Here is a 16,851-nt window from a genome sequence, read left to right as displayed (position 1 = left end):
TTTTAAATGGAGAATCGAACAAAAATTTGAAAAAATTCCAAACCTGAAATGCTTTCGTGCTAGGACGAATACAACTTGGAAGTCAAATTTTCTGTCGCACCCTGTATAAACTATCCATATTACATTGTTTCTGTTTTGTTGGATGACCAACCCATTTATTCGGTACAGATAAGGATATCGGAAACAATTTTTTCAGAATAAGTTAGTCAGCCCTGTTTTTCGCATTTCTTATCAAAGTCTAAAAACCCTACAGCAAGTTTGCGGGGATATGAATGACTCATTTTAGGCGAGAGGTGGTCATACAGTACCATGGGTCATAGTTACTGTTGGTTTATTATTAAATAAACGTAACAAAAATAAATCTAGAGTTGAGGGACACTGCGTCTCTCATAAGGGAAAGTTTCATTTCTGCTGCCTTCGTAGTTGGCCTTTGGGCAGTATTTGTGTTCAAGCGGGCAGTGTGAAAAACATGCGTTTTCCTATGCGCTTTGGAAAAAGGCTTCACTCTTAGTTTGAATCTCGAGGCGAATAGACATCCTTCCGCGTGCAAGCAATAAAGGATAAAATAGAAAGATTTACAGACTGAGAATTTCTTCTTTTAACCAATCCGATAATGCAATAGTTACGCCTTCTCAACCCAAGAGGTCTAGGATATAAAATTTAGAAATCTTCATAAGACCAGCAACATTGTTTCCGATTCCTCTGCGTGTCAGTCGGTTATTTTGTTTCCGCAAATATACATTATATCCAGAGTTGTATATCTGAAACGTCCGAAATATATTTATAAGTATACAAATCGGTCTCCACGTTCCTCATCTGGATCCCAACAGTTTTAAACATTCTCTAAGAGTGCCCTTCGTGTTTTAGAAAGAGAGAAATAGAGAGAGAGTAAAAGAAGTTGTACAAGGTATGTAAAGAAATTTGTTCGGAGTCTGTAAATTCCATTCAAGAAGAGCTGTTTTTAAGAGACAAAGGCGAGAAAATTGGGCTCATAAGGATAAACGTTTTCGGAGAATGTACGTGTCAACGAGGAACACGTCGATGATTAAGAGGATGAGAACGCGATTCAACGAGAATGTGAGGCGGGTCGAGTGAACATGAATTACGGTGGTCAGAGGAAATGACAAATTAGCTATACTACGATACCTTCACGACTTTCGTTCTCTGTTCTTCGCGGGAAAACGCATCTCGTTATCGCGTTATTAATTTATTATAAGACAAATTTTCTTTACTCGGCAGTTTATATTCTATTGTCGATATGAGAAATTATAAAAAATAAAATTTAGGGCCCCAGCCAATTTTACGAGAAATCGACAAACGAAAAGAAGACTCGCTCAAGACCTGAAATATAATTCAGGCAATTTTCATCTAAAATCGCAATTTTTTCTTAAATCGTCTGCCATTCTGTCCCAAATCAATATTTCTTAAACTCGATCCGTTAAGGACTACATAATTTAATATATTACATAAAACTTTTTCGTTTTTTCATTTTAGGTGATCCAGATCTCAGTGACAGTGGCCACCGCAGAACGATTTTTCTTGACATGTCCTCCGATAGTTGCCAATGTTATGTTTATTTACTGTTATTTTTTATTGTAAGACTTATGATGTATTCTCCAAAATATGCTCTTTTAAATGCACGAACAGAGATGTTTGAATAAAAAAATCACAAAAATCATGCTTTTTCGGCCTCGTGACTGCGCACGACTCCTTAAAGCTGTTCATAAATGGATTTCTATAGTGAAATCAATTTGGAAGAGTATGAATTTGATTCATGGACCAGCATCCTGAGACGTGTTCAACAAATTACCATGGAAGACAAAAATCCAGAACTTATCATGAAAAACGTTTGTTCCTTTAAAATGCAAACATACGTAAAACATTAAAATATAATGTTTTGATACATTAATTTGCATACGGAATTACGTTAAATTAGCCGTGAGAAGTTCGTTAAAAATTGTTTAAATCATCTGGAATTGCTGGATCATCCTAAAGAAAATGGAGTAGACCGCAAAGAGTTAAATAAGTGGTCGAAAAATAACTATTCAATATTTTTTTAACAAAATTGCAATATTAAGTTATATTACATAAGGATCGATTTTGTACGTACTATTAATCTGTAGAGATGTTATCAAAGATACGGATTTTATATTTTTTGTTCAGCCAAGAAAAATATCCTAAACCACTTCCCTTCTAATTTTATCAAAATCACCGACATCCAGGCACAAAAGCGATCGATTTGTCGTACAATGGACCGTAATTATTATTTTTCGCGTTGTATCGCGACTTCGACGAGTTTCTAGACAGTTTTGCGATTACGTAGCTCGCTCGGCGCATCCAAAAGATTTCCCTCGCGGATTCTCCTCTCGCTGTTTCTGCTTCCATTGTCATTTTCGCTCAACCAACCCATTATTATCCCATCATCGAGCAAACACAGATTTCCGGAAACCGACTCGAAGCGTAGACGTGTAACTGCGACGAGACACGACGCAAAATTGTTCAAATCGACCTCTTAGGACGTCATGGCATATTTTTTAAACGGTACGCCATACCCTGAATCAACGGTTCTGCAAAATTATCACAATACGTGTTATATCGTAGACAGGCGCGAAACGAACGTGTCGCTCTAACTTCGATTATACAACACCGGTGCAGGGAATCGGATGAGATTGTTTGTAAGTAAATATATTTAAATTGGTTTTTGGAATTGATTGTGTTTAGATGAGATTATCATGAAATTCGTTACGTTAAATCGCGTTTGTACACGATTCGCTTAGGTTACCTTTAACACGTTGACTGCCAGAGGTCTGCCTCCGGTGAAATTGTATTAAAACTTCCCAGTGAAAACATTTTTTGGTCTTGTAAAATAATTTCGCAATTATTTTTGAAGAATTTGAATATGTTCTGTCGATACCTCTATAAATTTACATCGATCTGCAATGTTAAATGAAAGATTATCCTCTCTGGCCTCTTTATTTATAGAAAATGATTCATTAAGATCTATATCAAGATCTATGTTTTCACCAACACATAGATCTTAAAATTATTTGTTGAAGTTCTTTAGTGAAAGGCTCTGTCACCCATATGTGATTGACGTGGCGTTCAACGTGTTAAAGAAGACTTGAAACAAGATTGATCTATAAATTTTAATTGCAATAAAATTACGATATCCACAGTACCCGATGGAACGATTATTTTCGTACGTTCCTTATTAAAAAATTAATTAGCAAAGCTGGACTCCGGCTTTTCATTTCCACCGTTATACTTCCACTCGCCCTCGATCTGTAAAGCACACCCAGGGCACGCGATGTTATTAAAAATGAGCTAATAATACACCTTGTACACTGACCAATCAGGCAGAAACAAATTTCCCGCGAACGATTCCACGGATTTAATCAATCTCATAATTTAATTGTAGGTACGCGCATCAGGGAAACGAGCGGAGCACCTTTCAAGCTCGGGGACAATTTCCGAGCACAATCAATCCGGCCCTAATTAAAGCATCGGCCTCGGCGCGAGCGTCGATCGCAATTAATTTCGCCGCGACCGCGTCGGCTCCCATCCAGGTGAGTTCTAGCTATTTACGAACAAAAATAAAATGAATTCCTGCTCGCCAGGCTTGATTATGAGTAAACCGAGTGTTTCGCGGAGCGCGCGGGAGCTGCCTCGCTACTCGAAAGGACGTTTATTGCCGGCGTTATATTCGCGGTTTATTATACACCTTCGGAGGTGGCAGCTTTATGATAGCTTAGCCCGCAGCGGTTCTCAATGATCCGCGAAATTCGCGCCAACTCCGCGCAGCCCCGCGTATTAGTCGCGCACAAACGGTCCATTATTATTCTATCGCGGCCGTGAATGCAGTTTCCTGGCCGAACGGGGCTGCGGTTTCCGTTCCAATGCGCCGCCAGGACACATTGTTGTATAAAGCTTCGAGCTTTTTCCAAGGCACCGAAACGGCCTCGGCGACAATGCGACATCTTTCAATGCGCCTTGAATGCCGCCTGCGACGCGGCCGGTAATGGGCGAACTTTTTAATCGGGCACGGCGAGAGGGGATGGGAGAGCTTTTTCAGAGCTTTCAATAAATCATAGGCGCACGTACGACTGTATTAAGGGGCGGGAAAGGGGATAGGGAGGCCGAGCTAGACGAAATTCCCCCGGAGGCAGAGCCGGTTAAAATATCGACAAATTTCCGATGACTGCCGCCCCTCTCCTCTTCGCCAACCCTCCCGCCACGACCCACGAGGAAGAAGTATCTCGTGGACTCGGAGATAGTGCGTTTCTCCAATTATTTTTGTTATTTTTTTGCTAAAGCTCCGCTATCGATGGAGATTCACGACGCGCGAACATAATTTCGTCTGGCATTAGGAGAATTTTAATTTAACGAATCGCAATTTTGCGTCTCTGTAAACGATATTCGGTATGATTGGGATTTATACAAAGTGTCCACGGTAAACAGACGTATATTTCAATAACTATTGATGATATGAAAAAATTGTTTACATGTAAATTGCAGGATAAAATGGGATCTCTACTGTGGCGTAAACGAAAGTTTCTTGTGTTATTAATTTAAAAGATATGATGGTGACATTCTGTTTTTTAAATGGAGCTATATATATGTTTTTGGATCACGCGATAGTGCTTTTCAAGCCGAATTTATTAATCTTTAAAAAAGCTTAACAAAATAATATATACAGTTGCATTTAAGAAAACGAAACTTCACCATCATATCTTTTAAATTAATAACATGAACAAAATTTTATCCTGCAATTTACATATAAACAAGTTTTTTGTATCTTCAATAGTTATTGAAATATGCGTCTGTCACACACATTTTAGCGTGGACACCCTGTAGATTTGAATCTCACAGTCAGATTTTTAAGTTGATCTTCTTTGGAACCACTGTGCATCATGAAACCGGAAATGAAAACAAAGTAGACACGGCGGTTGACGTGTTAACGACGGCAATTAGCGAAATCTTTCTTTTCTCTTCGGTGGCTTGTGCAGATTTCTTTACGTCGGAAGAAAATAGGAAAATGAGAAAAGCGTTCACCTATAAATGCATTGGACCTATAAAGTGACTTTTCATGCAATTTTGTAAGCGCAACAAGCAGTTAAAACTGGTTCGCCAAATTTTTGTGACTCCGGTTCAGGAATATTATAAAGGATCGGCCACGTAAATGTGACAAGTCATAACGTCGTTATAAGCACATTTACAGGTAAGTGTCAAAGGGGAAAGATGAATGGTTCAAAAAGTATTATACTTAAATGTTTTCATTATATGATTAAGGTGCTCATTGCAGTCTTATCGGTGTACGACGTGTTTACAACTTTACCACTCATGATCTAATAATTGTTTGATCACTTCACTCTAATACTTCTTTACGTAGAATGATGAAAGGATCCAATCTACGCAAAAGAAATATTTCCATTAAAAAGAAATAATGCAACTATCAATTGCACATGCAATATTGCACGTATAAAAAAGATACGGGCCTTCAAATGTAGTACTCTTTGAATCGTTCATCTATTCCCTTTGAACCATTCATCTATTTTTCTCTAAGTACACTGATAACAAAGTTATCACACGTAGTTCGAAGATATCGAAAGTGTATTTTCTAGATTCGGTAATTAAAACGTCATTACATGATTAAGCTGCACATTGCAGTCTTATCGGTGTACGACGTGTTTACAACTTTACCACTCATGATCTAATAATTGTTTGGTCACTTCACTCTAATACTTCTTTACGTAGAATGATGAAAGGATCCAATCTACGCAAAAGAAATATTTCCATTAAAAAGAAATAATGCAACTATCAGTTGCACATGCAATATTGCACGTATAAAAAAGATATGGGCCTTCAAATGTAGTACTCTTTGAATCGTTCATCTATTCCCTTTGAACCATTCATCTATTTTTCTCTAAGTACACTGATAACAAAGTTATCACACGTAGCTCGAAGATATCGAAAGTGTATTTTCTAGATTCGGTAATTAAAACGTCAAAGCCTGGCGTGTCGACGCTGTGGCCAACGGCGCAAACACGAACAGCAACGCGGTGGAACGTCGATCGCGTGGGCGTAGGAGCGAACACGCGGAAGCGCCGAATTAGGAAGGTTAGGAAGTCGCTTTGCGGCTGAATGTTTGGCATTCTAATGAGGAAGGCGGCGTTTACACGCCTTATGCTTCGTTCACGGTATGCGTACGCTACGTGAGCGCGATTGTTATCGCACGACTGTTGCGTGTGGGCGACACGCGTCGACCGTTCGCCACCGCGTCAATCGTTTCGTACAATTTCCGATCGCTAATACGCCTCGGTCGATAATCCCCTAATTGCCGGTTTTCACGGCATATTAGCAGGTTGTCGCCCCTCCGAAACATGTTCGCTAGTCAGTGCCGGTTACCGCGATTGTTTTGCCGTATCGCGGTAAAACTAATCGCGCTATAACATGAGCAAAACTTTTGCACGTGTTTACGATCAACAGTTTTTCCGTGGAATAGGCGTTGTAGCGTTCATCGATAGTGGAAGTCTCTGAATCTCGAACAGTTGATTGTGCCCGCAATTAATTAATAAAATATCCGGTTCGCAGATTTGACGTTTTTTGATTTTTCGTATTTTTTAGTTAATTTCGCAAATTATATAAACTAGTAATTGTTGTTTGGACTGATTATAAAAGAAAGAAATTGGTAAGCTATAATTTCGCACGAAAGCTTTTTGAGAAATTGATCGGTGTACGAATACATTCTAATCATTCGCAAGGACGACGCGGCGGTATATCATAAACATGAAGTCTAAGGCTAGTCCGTAGGCTCCGGACTTGACTAAATGGCGTCTAACGTCGGTTCCTACGCGAACGCGATAAATCATAATTTGATTTACACACAGGAAACGTTTTTTGCTCGCTGGCGAACGGTTTGAATGGCAAAACTGAAGACAGCGAGGTTCACGAATCGATGAGTCACTTTAGCGCCGAAAATACCGCGCGTTTAATGAACGACAATTAATAACGAGGAGAGAGAATTAACGAGCGGATTCGCGGGGCAGTGGCGTCCTCTCGTAGAGTCGAATTACTATCTCGATTCGGTCGCATGATTAACCCCCGAGAGGGTCACGGTAACAAGCAGAGAAACCTCGAAGAGATCCGTTGCTCCGCCGCGCTCGATTACGTCGCACGGCGATATTTCACGTCACTTCCGGTTCCACCAGCCCCTTCAGCTCGAGAGGTTATGCGACTTTATTCGAAAGGGAAGGAGGGAAGATGGAAGACAGAGACGGAAACAAAGAGCCTTCGCTCGAGAATTAATTTCAATTGGATTACCGTGAATATTGTCAGCGCCCAGCGCCGAAGCGACGCATTCCTCCTAGACGCTGCGTTTCGCGACAGTCAAAGTCACGACTCTTTCTATCTTATAACGAACTGCCAGGGAACGAGCAATTACCGTTTAATGCAAAGTAATGCTCTTAGAAGGTTCTTAATTCTTTTTCAGCGACTTCTTTCCATCGCGTTCGCCGTCGACCGTTCGGATGTGCGAACGGTCCGATATGCAGGACCATGATGAAACGGAGCCAGAGAATCCGCGTGCTCCCTTGGTGCTATTTCACAAGGGTGCTTGCTTTTACAAGGATAAATTCTATTAAAAGTAAGAAAAAGTTTAGTAATTTAATTTAAGAGAATTTAATTTAACAAGAATTCAGAAGCACATTATCAAATGAAGGTCTATGATATCGATAGCCTTTCAGGTATTTATTTAAGAGTTCTCAAGTGTTTTTGATATTATAATCTAAAAATATGTGTGAAGAATAATTATCTGATATTTAAATTAACTCTTGGCCTGGCGTGGTTTTAATTGAAGGATAGGACAAGAGTTAAGCATTCCGTAACTGACAACATTTAAAATATTAAAAAACTTAGGAGACGAAAAGAGAAAAAAAAGATTACTGTATAAAAATAGAATATGGAAGCAAAGAAAGTAAAACTGAGGGGATAGGATACGAATCTGTTCGAATATTTACTGTAATTCAACGTTTTATTTGATTACAAAAATAAATGTACTGAGAATGTGGCAACAGGCTGTGCTTCCTAAATGGTTGGAAGTAGACAAAGATGTTTCAAGTGAGAATTAAATGGTATCGGATGAAGCATAACATTTTTTTAAATGCAACTGGTCTTTTATTTAAAATGGAAATCTATATTTTTGACGACACAGATCGATGCAGTTTCTTGTGCTTTACAGATCTATGAAAACTGCAGTGTACACCGCCAGAAATTCTTTCTACCTTTTTTCTTATAACGTTAGTCAGTTAGAAAAGATCTCGGCTTATTCGTGACATTTTAGAAATAAAATCAAAACTTTTAATTAATAAATGTACTATTTCATTATTTCGTTATACTCCATTTCCAATAGAATCAAATGCAAATAAATTCCGTAGCTGTATCAAAAAATAGCTAGAATATCTATTTCTATATAAAGAAATGAAAAGAATATGGTAGCACGCGATCGACATTTAAAAATTCGAAGAACCGTGTAACGATGAAGTAAATCAAAGAGACAGCTTGCTTCAAATATTGTTTTAACATTTTTTTTTCCAAAAGTAAGGGTTACGTTCGATTTACAGTTCGACAAGAATCGCATAGCCATGTCCCGGCATTAGATTCGTCGAAACGATTTCTTCGTAGACGCAGCGGACCGCGATAAACGATTGAACGGGTAGAGGCGGCGCAACGGCACGTGAAATCAAAATTCTCGCGGAAGAAAAGGGCCAACGTCGACGTACCGATAATATTCCATCGCGTTTCCATCTCACGACAGAGGGAATAATAAGCGAAAGGTTTCCTCTCGTTAGCCCGGCACAATGTCGAGGCCATCGTCCATTGGCCTTCGAAGAAGTCCGGTAGCGCCGAGGGCATCTCCGCTCAATGAAGATGAATGCAACCTTTTCTCGTTTCCTTTCTCCCCGTTTCAAAGCCAAAAGTGACACACACTCCCAGATGCACAAGAAGAAGAGGTGGCCAGAGGGCCGATACAACGCTCATTGTTGCTACACCGGCGAGCCTATTGTGTACGAGTTTCACGAAACTTCCCCAATTTGCGTTTTCTCGAACAGCGCCAAAGACGGTGGTCGAAGAAGCCCTTTCTCGGATAATATTAGGCTGAACCAAAAGTTCGTGCATTTTTTACGTCGTTTCAGTTTCTGCAATTTTTTCATGTCAATACAGTTACTTTATATGAAAGTGTTATGTATCGTTTTGTAGCTTTTGAGAAGTTCTTTCGTATTTAATTGTTAGATACATTAATTTATTGATGGTTTCATATTTTTTTCGTCTTATAAGGAGACGCCGCGAATTGAGGGTCACCGATTTGAATCAGCTTTTAACACAGTATAGCATAGTATATAACACTTGCATATAAAGTAATTTTAATGACTTCAAAAAATTGCACAAACTGAAATAATGCACGAACTTTTGGTGCACCCTAATATTTCAAGAATGCCTTGAAACAATTTCTTTTCTATTACAGTCAGACTGTGTAACCTTGAATGATTTTCAAGTAATGTTTCAAATGCCTCACTCTGTATATTTGTGGATTAATGAGATATTTGAAGAGTGCCTTGAAACAATTTATTTTTCATTGCAGTCAACCAGTATAACTTTGAGCGACCTTCAGTTATAGATCATTGTATTCGTTTTGAAACACTGTATATCAGAATGTGTATAAGAAACTATATCATTCTATTTAAAAAACCAGAGTCAAATGCCCTTCTCTTCATATCTCTTCTCTGCTTCCACCGATAAAAAAGTTATTGGCACCACGTTACGTGCCCCTCGAAATCAAACAACTCTTGCTCGATACTTCATTTTCTATCGCTAAAAGTAAGCGAACTATTCAGGTGTCCTGCTTTAAATGCTTCACCTTGTATAGGGATTCGAATTCAGCTGATCAGGATTCGCAACTGTTAGCATATAAGATGCTGCTTTCTACCCGTTCGTCCACGATTATTTTTTCCGCTCTCCAGGGTGCCGTGCACGTCCCTTCGCGTCTATTCTTCCTGATTTTGTCTTCGTCCTTTCGACGGGTCCGCGGTGGTGGATCCTTTTATGCGCAGCCGTCGTCGCGTGGAGAGCGTTAAAAGGAAACTAAAGACGCGCTGGATGATAATAATCATCGTCGCGCGTAATGACGATGATAAAGGAGACGATAATGGGCCAAGCAGCAGGGGAGAGCGACCGGAGGGAATGGGCTCCAGAGAAACGCTAATGGCGGAGTCAGAGATCTCGTCCTGTTTAATTATTTTGGTTCCCGCGTCGCGCGTCCGCCTTTTCTCCCGCGATCTTCGCAAAGAGATTCCCGCGGACTGCGAAATATGAAACCGAAATTAGTCATCGACGCGTTCGCTTCAATTTTCGTTATTCGAAATGTATTTCGCCGTTCCAAGAGTCAGAAGGGCTAAGACTTGCCCGACCATTTCAGCAATTATTACAATCATCCTTTCCCATAGAAGTGTTAACCCTTAGCGATCGACACATTTTTCTGGTGGTTCTAGCTGGTAGCCAAGGTAACAGAGCATTGTAAAAACATTGCTCGGTGCGAACGAAGGCGATTAATTTCAAAAAGCTGTAAATACGCAATGGGTGAACGGTCGCATTTACAAACATTGCATAGGTGTTCATCTAAAAACTGTAAGCAGGTGATAGGCGAACGCTCTAGAAAAAAAACAATAGTTGTGTGCAAGCGAGAGAGAATGGAGGGTTCGGTAACCACGGACTGTCGGTGTAATCTGACTCTGTCAAAGTATGGATGAATAATAATATAAATACGAGGCGAACATAGTGTATAATAAACAGGAGAAGAGTGCGTAAGAGTCGAGAAAATTATAACGAAGTCATTTTAGTTTTAAAATTCAAGTAAGCGTTTCTACCGACCATTTCGATCCACATCTTTCCTACAATATTGTAATTTAACACATTCACGCTGGCGCTGCCAGTTGTGTTTCTTACTATGAGGCGGCGCGGTGCTACACGCCATCTGTTAGACACGCGAGCGCGAGCCACTGGTGGTACACGCCGACGTGAACGTGTTAACCTTTTATTTATTAAATTTCTCAAAAGTTTTTTAAATCTATGCGTTCATCTTGGTCTTATGTCATCTTACAGAGTTGTCTCTAACAAGCATCCAAAAAAAAGCTTGTGCTGCCATCCAACAATTAAAAGCAAACTTCATAGACTTCATAGAACTTCATGGAACTTTATACAGTATTAATATAGCAATACAATACTTCGTTCATTCGACAGCTGAGATTTAGTCGACGCGCAATCTGTTAAATTTAACCAACTAAATTACCTTTAAAAAAAGTAAATTGTAAATTATCGGTAAACACGGAGTCCATAATTACCATTGAAAGTTTCAAGGGAATTTTCATAATTCACGCGCGGCAATCTCCAGTTTTGGCTTGTTTTGTCGACGAGCGAGAGACACGTCGATGCCGGGGGCTGAACGGTTAGCGGAACGTTGATGGAATTCGTCGCGAGAACGACAAGAAAACGAGGGAACTACGCGGGCCAAACTCTGAAAGACTAAACGGCACGTCGAAAAAAACGGGCGGAACAAATAGACGAAAAGCTGGAAGCGGCGCTGGATGGAGAACGTTGGCCAGGAGGGGAACGAAGAAAGCGGCCATACACGCCGGAGAGAATGGTAGAGTGGTTCTCGAGCCTCCGGCGATCGGAAAGTATCACGGAAATGCGTCCTCGAGAGAGGATTTTTGACGTGTTCCAGCGTCAGGCGTCGCCGCAAGTCGTCTCGAGACGTCTCGCGCTTGAAAAAGAGATTGAAATTCTGCGGGCACGCGCGCCAGTTTTCCGATAATCTTATAAGCAAAATCTTTCTTCCTGTTTCGCGGTATCGCTATTCGTCAGCCGCGACTGGTGGCGTTATGCGATTTCGAGCGAGCCGATAAACACCCTAATTTCTCAATTTCGACGCGAAGCAACTGGTTGACGCGCTCACGAGACGAAAGTGGAGCATGCAAGTCGTCGAGAGATATTTTGTAGGAGTCTTTTCTGGTATTGAACTTAGGGGAACAGTACCCTGTTTGTATTTGCCGTTTGCAATTACCAAATAGGTAGCTATTATACATCACTCAGAAATAGGTTGTAAGACTTTTCATTAATTCTTCGATGCACACGATTATAAAATGAAAATAAAATTCAAGCTGGAAGCTCAGTGTCAACAACTTGCTAACACGTTTTTACTTATATATACAGTCAGTGTAACAAGTATTCGTACAGGAATCAATTCAAAATAAAACTTCATATATTTTTATTTTGTTAATAAATTGTAGTGGAAGAAATAATTAACCAACATTCCTATTTTTAGAGTAGAATTTTCATAAATTGAAGTTCATTATTTTCAATGTTAACCTCTTATTTCTTTTCTTATTAATTTTATTTTAAATTGCTTGCTGTACGAATACTTCTTGCACTGACTGTATATTTCTGATTCCATTAAGGTGGATCTTTCCCAACTGTACTAGTCAAAACAAAACTCAAATACAGAAAGGATTAATAACGATATATTTTCTATAATAAAATTCTTAAATTATTATTTGATTATGATTTTTAATAAAAAAAAGTAGTAATTGATACAATTAGAGTTGCAATTAGTTTTGCAAGTACTATTTTATGCAACGTAGTATTTGTGTCTAATTTCGCATTTCGATTTTCGTCGGGTTTAACAAGATTGAACAATTTTTAATTATTATGTTTTAGAATTTTAAAGCGCTCGCTTATTTCCAAAATACCGCGCAATGGCCATGTTTACATGCGACGTTGCCACGTGGCGGACTTCTTTTTCTAAACACGCAAATTTGTCGAAATTGAAATATTGTGAAATATTGTGTATAAGTGTGAGTTACTCTACACTTATTTATGTCCTCAGGGGCTGTAGCATGCGAATATGCAGCTACAGTACGGGCTTAGCAACCCCGGAGTACCCCAACTAGATGGGGGTAAATAAGGGACTGTAAATATTAATCAATTCACTTGTTCTTGGACTATCTATTTTCAAAAATACACTAGCAGGTACATGTAACTCGTTGACCATTAGTAGTCTAGTGCTAAAATAAATTACACATGTCATATTCATTTTACAAGTGTATTAAAATGTTAGTTTTGGGAAGATTTTGTGTCTTTTCCTTCAGTTATGTTACATCGAGGAAAGCTGGTTATAACTTCTCCAATAATTAATATTTTTCAAAAAGATTTTTAAGACAGGAACAAATCACTTTTTCGTATCATAATTTACACAAAGATCACACACAATCCTTGTCTTTGATGTGTCGGTTGACCTTTTTGGTTTTGTAAACGCAATAGACTTTGCGGAAAACGTACACTGGTAACTGTCCAGTTTCCTAGTTTCTGTTTTAATAATATGCAACCAGTGGTTCTTAATTTTTGTTATTAAAAAATAAAAATTAGGCTTTCCACGCACAGTAACATATTATCGTCGTTAATACGTTGGTATTTATTCTTCCGAGGATATGCATGAAAACAATTGGCATGGCGTAGGAAAATTTTCGCAATATTTTCCAACCATACTCTCAGTAAACTAAACTCAAGAATCGAACTTACACCTCATCGCTCTAACGTATACACAAATCTAGTATACGTATCGACAAAATAAAACAAAAAATTGAAAACATACCGAAGTATCCTTACTCGAAAAAAAATCAATATACATCTGTACATACGTATCTGTATATGTGAGTTAATCGAAGTCAATAATGTATATTTTTCAAAAACATTTTCAAGACACTAAATTACTTTTCCATTTCATAATATACACAAATAATTAATAAACACAAGATGTTGAATTCTAATCGGTCGCGTAGTTTCCCCCCCCCCAAAAGTCTCGAGTATCATCTATTTCTGGGCCCGTTACATCGAACCCTTGAAAGATTTATAAATAAAAAAGGAACGAGTCTACGATCGATCGACCGAGTCAATATCCCAGTAACGTTGTAAACTCTAATGCAGCGATCCTCGGCGTTCCTTAACCTTTTCCCTCGTCGTCTGACAGGAATCTATGCTGGTCGAATTTCGGTGACGAGTAAAATGTAATAAATTTCGTATTCACCGAGGCGAACAGCGACGCGGTTCGCGGAGGACTCCGCGTCGCAACGCTCGCGGCCAAGAAGAAACGCCGTAAATACTTGAGATCGTTTGAATACATTCGGGAACTTCGTCCCGATCGAATTTCCTTTTCCTGGGTGGGAGCACAATGAAAGGCACAAAAGTTCGGCTCTCGCCGCTCGTTAAAGTAAATTTTCATACGCCCAGCCGATCCAGGTCACCCTTCACCTCTACCACTCGCGGTGTTACGGAATATTTCCAAAAAAAAGAAAAAGGCTAGACGGGGTGGGAAGTTGACAAAAGAATCGCGATGGATGAGAGGGGTAAAGCATCTCGAGAGGGCCGCGGTCTCATAGCCTGTTCGCAGCGGGCGACAATGGTCCCGCGTACACAGTATGCTTGTTTGCGGTCTCGCAAGACCGCCTTTGATAGCAAAAGCGAAGGAATTGAATGAGACTTACGGAATCTTCGCCCCTGGATGGGACGCTCCGAAGCCATGAAAATGTAAACGATGCCACTGTTCCACGTTCGCCATCGACGAAGCTGAGAATCGCGCTGCCGTTGATTTCCCTCAACGCTTTGATCTCGTCGAGGAATTCTGAAACACAAGAACGAAAAATTAGAAGGTTACGAATTCAGAGATAACGAGTTGCGATAATTTTGGCTTGTTAGATTCCACTTTTTACAAATTTAAACGAGCTTGTAAGTCTGAATCGGCTTACCGAATCTCACCTCATCTGAACTTTCAATCGCTACGTTTTGATATAATAGGAAAATACTGGTTACGCGATGGGTTTTCGAATATTACATTGCAGATAGCACATACGTGGTACATTTATTTAGATTCAAAAATTTGTAAATGCGACCAATGGTACTAAAACCCACGCATTACTTAAACTAATAAAGTAATTCTTTATATTTATTTCAATTAAGATAGACAAATGTTTTGTCTTCCGTTAAACTTCGAAAATTTTGTATTATACAAATTGTTCTACAATGCAATCAAGCATTCGTTGTATTGGGTTGTCCGGAAAGTTCATGTCGATTTTTGGTAGGTGGTGCAGGTCTGAATATATCGAATTGGTTGAAAACAAATAACATGTATACATCCCTTAAAGGGTGGAAAGGTTGTGGAACAAAATGGCACCTATGTAATTCAATAAATTTATATATTAACCTTTTGCACTCGAGACATGACTCTCAGTCACCACTAGGTTTTCTTTAGGTTTAATTTCTTTGGAACTCGAAGTGCCAATAAAATGATTGTCGTTGAGGCAAAGGTGACCTGATTCTCAAATCTCAAATTAGAGATCTCATTTACGAAGACAATATAATCTTAGCATTCGTGGCAATAGAATGCTAAGAAAGTATCTCGAAGGGTTAAAATTCAAATGTGCCTTTCAATTTTCCTTAGAAATTGCCACGAACTTTCTGCACAACTTAATACGTTCCAAAGGGTGTTGCAAAATTGCATAGAAGGTTTTTCTTTTCAAACGTGAGAAAGAATACTTTGAATGATCAAAAGGGGCCCCACAGTGGCTGTATCCGTGCCTAAGTAGTTCGTATAAAGAAATTCTTGGCCTGTAAAGGGTTAAGTTCATATCGCGAAATCCGGAGCATTGTATCCTGTCAAAATTCGATTTCACTTCGTAATCTACCGCGCTAATCTTCTCGGTGTCGTGGAACAAGCCGAGTGTGCCACGCGTGTTCCAAAGCCGATGAGGGAAATCTTAGAGGAAGTTGATAGCTCCAGACCCTTCAAGTTGGCCTTTATAATGTTGCTTCGTGTCTCAAAGTGCAGCCAACAGTTTCAAGGTGGCACGTGTAACCGCATTGTTAAACTTCGCGCTATCACGTACGCTTTGTAACTAGAAAGCATGAATATTACGGTGGGAGGAAAGTTACCAGGACATCAGGGATGTTAACCACGAACTTCGTTTCGATGGAAATAAAACATTTCTCAACAACACTCCCCCGCGTTTTTGCTTCTGAATAAACCGTGACGCGATATAATAACGAATTCTTTCGACGTATCGCGCTGTGCCACTTTATGTTTCATCGTGTTATAATACTAGTCGCTGTCGGCAAGTCCGCCACACGTTATATTCTGACGTCCTATAGAAGTAAAACATATTAATCATCACAACTTCCGATTCGATTTTATATGAAATGATATATGTATTGTCCATAAATATGATTTCAGGATATTCTTTTGCTTTGTTAACAAAAATAGATTGATATACCAGGGTGTCCCAAAAATGTTAGAGGTTCTTGAAAACGTCTTTGAAGGACTTTGAAGGACCTCTAACATTTTTGGGACACTCTGTACGTATAAGTAACATAATATATGTATGTCCATAAATATGATTTCAAGATACCCTTTTATTTTGTAAAAAAGAGAGAGGGAGAGAGAGAGAGAGAGACTTTTTTAATGTACTTGTTGTCTTTCAAATATTTCTACCAAATATTAACAAAAACTTTAAAATCGTCGTAAATTTAATGTCACCATTGGCAGCATCCTAAATGTAAAACAGCTTTACGAGATTTACGCATTAAAACCACTTTTCGCATTTTATATAAATAACACGTGCCTCCCTTCACGTTTACTTCTTATACATTACTCTACGTTTGTACCTGGAAAATCGAAAACAATTGGTGTTGTTCCAAACTTTCAAAAAATCTCTAGCGAACCCCGTTGCTATAATCGAACGGCAACGTGTT

At 39.2% G+C, this 16,851-nt stretch overlaps 1 protein-coding gene across 1 annotated transcript in view; it reads right to left on the bottom strand.

The window, feature by feature from the left end:
• LOC128875141 (uncharacterized) overlaps window positions 1-16,851 on the bottom strand; it is a 130,318-nt gene that overhangs the window by 58,009 nt on the left and 55,458 nt on the right. Inside the window, exon 3 of the mRNA XM_054120507.1 lies at window positions 14,592-14,728. Within this exon, the coding sequence (XP_053976482.1) occupies window positions 14,592-14,728 (137 nt within the window). The remainder of the gene's footprint in view (window positions 1-14,591; window positions 14,729-16,851) is intronic.

This window comes from Hylaeus volcanicus, chromosome 4 (genome assembly GCF_026283585.1).
Source record: "Hylaeus volcanicus isolate JK05 chromosome 4, UHH_iyHylVolc1.0_haploid, whole genome shotgun sequence".
In the NCBI taxonomy this organism is placed as follows: domain Eukaryota; kingdom Metazoa; phylum Arthropoda; class Insecta; order Hymenoptera; family Colletidae; genus Hylaeus; species Hylaeus volcanicus.
Note: the sequence above shows the minus strand (reverse complement) of the source record. Positions and strands in the feature narration are given on the sequence as shown.